This window comes from Cyprinodon variegatus, unplaced genomic scaffold (assembly GCF_000732505.1).
Source record: "Cyprinodon variegatus isolate N-32 unplaced genomic scaffold, C_variegatus-1.0 Scaffold1556, whole genome shotgun sequence".
Lineage (NCBI taxonomy): Eukaryota > Metazoa > Chordata > Actinopteri > Cyprinodontiformes > Cyprinodontidae > Cyprinodon > Cyprinodon variegatus.
The window spans coordinates 40,749-43,963 of NW_015152009.1; the positions used below are offsets into that span (position 1 = coordinate 40,749).

The 3,215-nt window shown below is 36.9% G+C and overlaps 1 protein-coding gene across 1 annotated transcript in view; it reads right to left on the reverse strand.

The window, feature by feature from the left end:
- The window catches only part of LOC107103896 (apolipoprotein L1-like), a 4,713-nt gene extending 2,106 nt beyond the window's left edge, over positions 1 to 2,607 (reverse strand). The window contains exons 1-4 of the mRNA XM_015403746.1: positions 2,342 to 2,607; positions 1,582 to 1,659; positions 1,264 to 1,303; positions 409 to 460 (exon numbers count right to left, since the gene is read on the reverse strand). Of these exons, the coding sequence (XP_015259232.1) occupies positions 409 to 460; positions 1,264 to 1,288 (77 nt within the window). The 5' untranslated portion in view covers positions 1,289 to 1,303; positions 1,582 to 1,659; positions 2,342 to 2,607. The remainder of the gene's footprint in view (positions 1 to 408; positions 461 to 1,263; positions 1,304 to 1,581; positions 1,660 to 2,341) is intronic.
- Between the last annotated feature and the right edge of the window lie 608 nt (positions 2,608 to 3,215).

Below are 3,215 nucleotides of genomic sequence, written 5' to 3' on the forward strand. Positions count from 1 at the left end.
GCTATAGAAATAAACTGAATTGAGAAACCATTAAATCAAACAGTATATACCAGCATTTTACCATAATTTAACTATATACATCCACAAAGTATTTCACTGCAAAGGGAATTAATCTGATATGCAGCAGTTAGGTTGATGGGTAAGATGAAAAGGATGTCAAATACTGGGAAACATATGAGCAAAATCCCACCATTGACCAATAGGAAAAGAACAAGATGCTACGACACACTGAACCACTTAACTAGTTAATAAATGTGAGATTTTTTAAAACTTCACTATGATATATGATATGACACCTTTGCATGTTTATAGAGTTTATGCAAGATAAAGAAAAACGGTTTAGTGTAGTGTATGAGATTTAAAAAGCTCAAGATGGATTGATAGATGTCAATTTGTGATAGAACCTACTTGGCCTCTTCCTTTTCAGTCATGTCATCATCTTGAGGCGTATCCTCCCAGGCTAAAACGGAAAACAACAACAAAGTATTAACAGTAATGTTATGAATCCGTTCATTAGCAACACAACTAGGGCTGAAACAATTAATCAGATTAATCAGTTATTGGAAAAAAAAAATCCAACTAATCCAGTAATCGATTAATCATCAACTGGAATATAGAGACTGTAAAATAAGCCTTTAGCTGACAGAAAGACCCACTTAGAGCAGGAATTACAAGAAAACTGTAAAAATGTATCAATGTTTTGCATTTAAGATTTAAAAATGGCAATATGCTCTATTCAGAACTCCACAAGTGGAAAAGTTTTAGTTTGATCTGGTTTAATTCAGTAAAAAAAAAAAAAAATCTTCTTTAAGGAACCTTTTGATATCTGATAATTAATTGGGAGAAGAAAATCAAACAGATTAATTGATTAGCAAAATAATTCTTAGTTGCAGCCTTAAATACAAGGCTAACAGTATACCCATGTGTTGCTATGACGACCATGCATACATCCCAGTAGTCAAAGTGAACATTAGCGAGGTCAACCTTTTGTTCCAGTCTATCCCAGAGGCATTCAATGACCTTGGTAAGCATTGGTGAGAACATTTTTTATTAAAAGTTTCTTTTTTTCTCCCCTAAATTATGAAGACTTTCAGGAAGAGGGCATTGCTTGCTAACGCTGAAATACACTTTACTAAGATTGGACACTGTTAATTATAGTTATTGGAAGTAATATGATTTTACTCAAGTGGTTCTTATATAAAAACAACACTGGAGTATTCAAAACAAACATTTTTCCTATTTCAGAGAAATAAAATCTCTTACATTCAACCGTGTTCCACCAGTCCATGAGATCCTCCACATCCTAAAAAGGAAACCATTCGATTAACATACAAACCAACCCACACACAGAATATCACAAAGGTTTGAGCATCATTTGGAGGGTCTATAAATTTAGGTCATACTTTTTAGGTTATACTTTATAAAAGCTGATAAAAATAAATGGATACAGCTAATTACAATGGTGGGAATGGTATGTTTACTGGGATTAAAAGGATGATGTTTGGGATGAAAGAAGCACAAAATGCAACCTGGCACAGGGGCAACCAGAGCCATGAACATATTGTGCCTCAGAAAACCCACCTGACTGTCTTCAGGCTGTGAGGGATCAATGCGGAAATCCTCCAGCCGGTCAAATAAAGACCTTTGTGGTTCTTCATTCTAAGAAAACAGAAATTCAATTTTAAAATTGTAAAACACTCCTTACTTTTAAAAGCAAATAAACGCTACATAGACAAAAATCTATATAGAACCAATAGGTGCTTGTGAGGCAGACAGTTATGAATGTCCAAATCAACACATGAACAATCATTGTTCCTTGGTTTCACTTTTTATAGTTTTTTGTGCCAATAGAATGAGGAAGTGTGAGTTATCATGATTTAACTGTGTAGGCTGATCTGTGCAGTTTTGCAGAAGTAAAAAAAAAAGGATCAAAAGCTTCCATGGAGCAGCTGAAAAATAAGAAGTGGAAAAACAAGTCTGAGCACATTAGAGGCTAATCTTCTCATCTTCCCATGTTCATGGGCACGCACAAACATGTATGATGGTGGGGGTGGGTTTCATGTCAGTAGGGCCGAAGAGGAACAAAATAAACACACTGACAACAATAGCCTCAGTTGGGAGCTGAGCAGACACTCTGGAGACAAAAGTGTATGATGGGAGGAACAAAGGTTGTTTTCAGGGAGGAGGAGGGTGGGAGTCAGGTGACTGAAACACAGACTGAAAAAAAATCTGTCTGGTGGAGAACAACATTGAGTCACTTCATGGATGTGAGTGAGAGAGAAATGCAAGAAACCAAAGGAAGCATTAAAACTAGTCATTTGGAAAAGGAAATATTTCCTACTTCTTCAGCAGCTCCATCTTGTCTGTTCCTCTGAACAACTTTGGTCTAAAGAGGAGAAAGAAAAAAAAAAAGAGAATATCATATATTTGTCTAAGATTATTGGTAGTTTTACCTCAGTTAGCATATATGGTAAACCAGTGGTCTTCAGAGAATAGGCATAGGTTGAAGTGAATTGTTTACAAGGTGCTGTACTAACCTGGCCTAAATAACCTGACAAGGGAAGAGGTTTAAGTCAGCAGCTGAAGACACAAAGATATTATAAAAAAACCTGTCCAAAGAATGCAGCAAGGAACCGGTAATGGGTCGCTTTCAAATACACCATCAAAGTTATAGCTCTCTAAAAATGCTCCAAATGTTCTGCTATCATTACTGCCACAAGATCTCATCTGCAACTTTGGAACGTGCTACACACTGGTCTAGATCAACAAGCAGAAGTTCATTTTTTGGGTTTACCAAAGAATTTATAACATCTTGAGTGAAATAAGGTTGCATATTACCCAGAATTACATGCAAACATGTTAAGCAAAACCTTCACATAATGTAAGAATGAGAAAAAAAGCTGCATACTCAGACAATCAAGTCATGCTAACACTGACAACCCACCCACATACTTATACCCAACAGGTAGAAGACAAAAATGCACAAACTACAAACTGGACATGCTAGCTGCTGAAAAACTGACACACAACCTACTGGAAACCTGGAATGCAAGCAGATGCAAGCTACTGGAAAGCTGGGATGGAAGCAGATGCAAGCTACTGGAAAGCTGGGATGGAAGCAGATGCAAGCTACTGGAAAGCTGGGATGCAAGCAGATGCAAGCTACTGGAAACCTGGGATGCAAGCAGATGCAAGCTACTGGAAACCTGGGATGC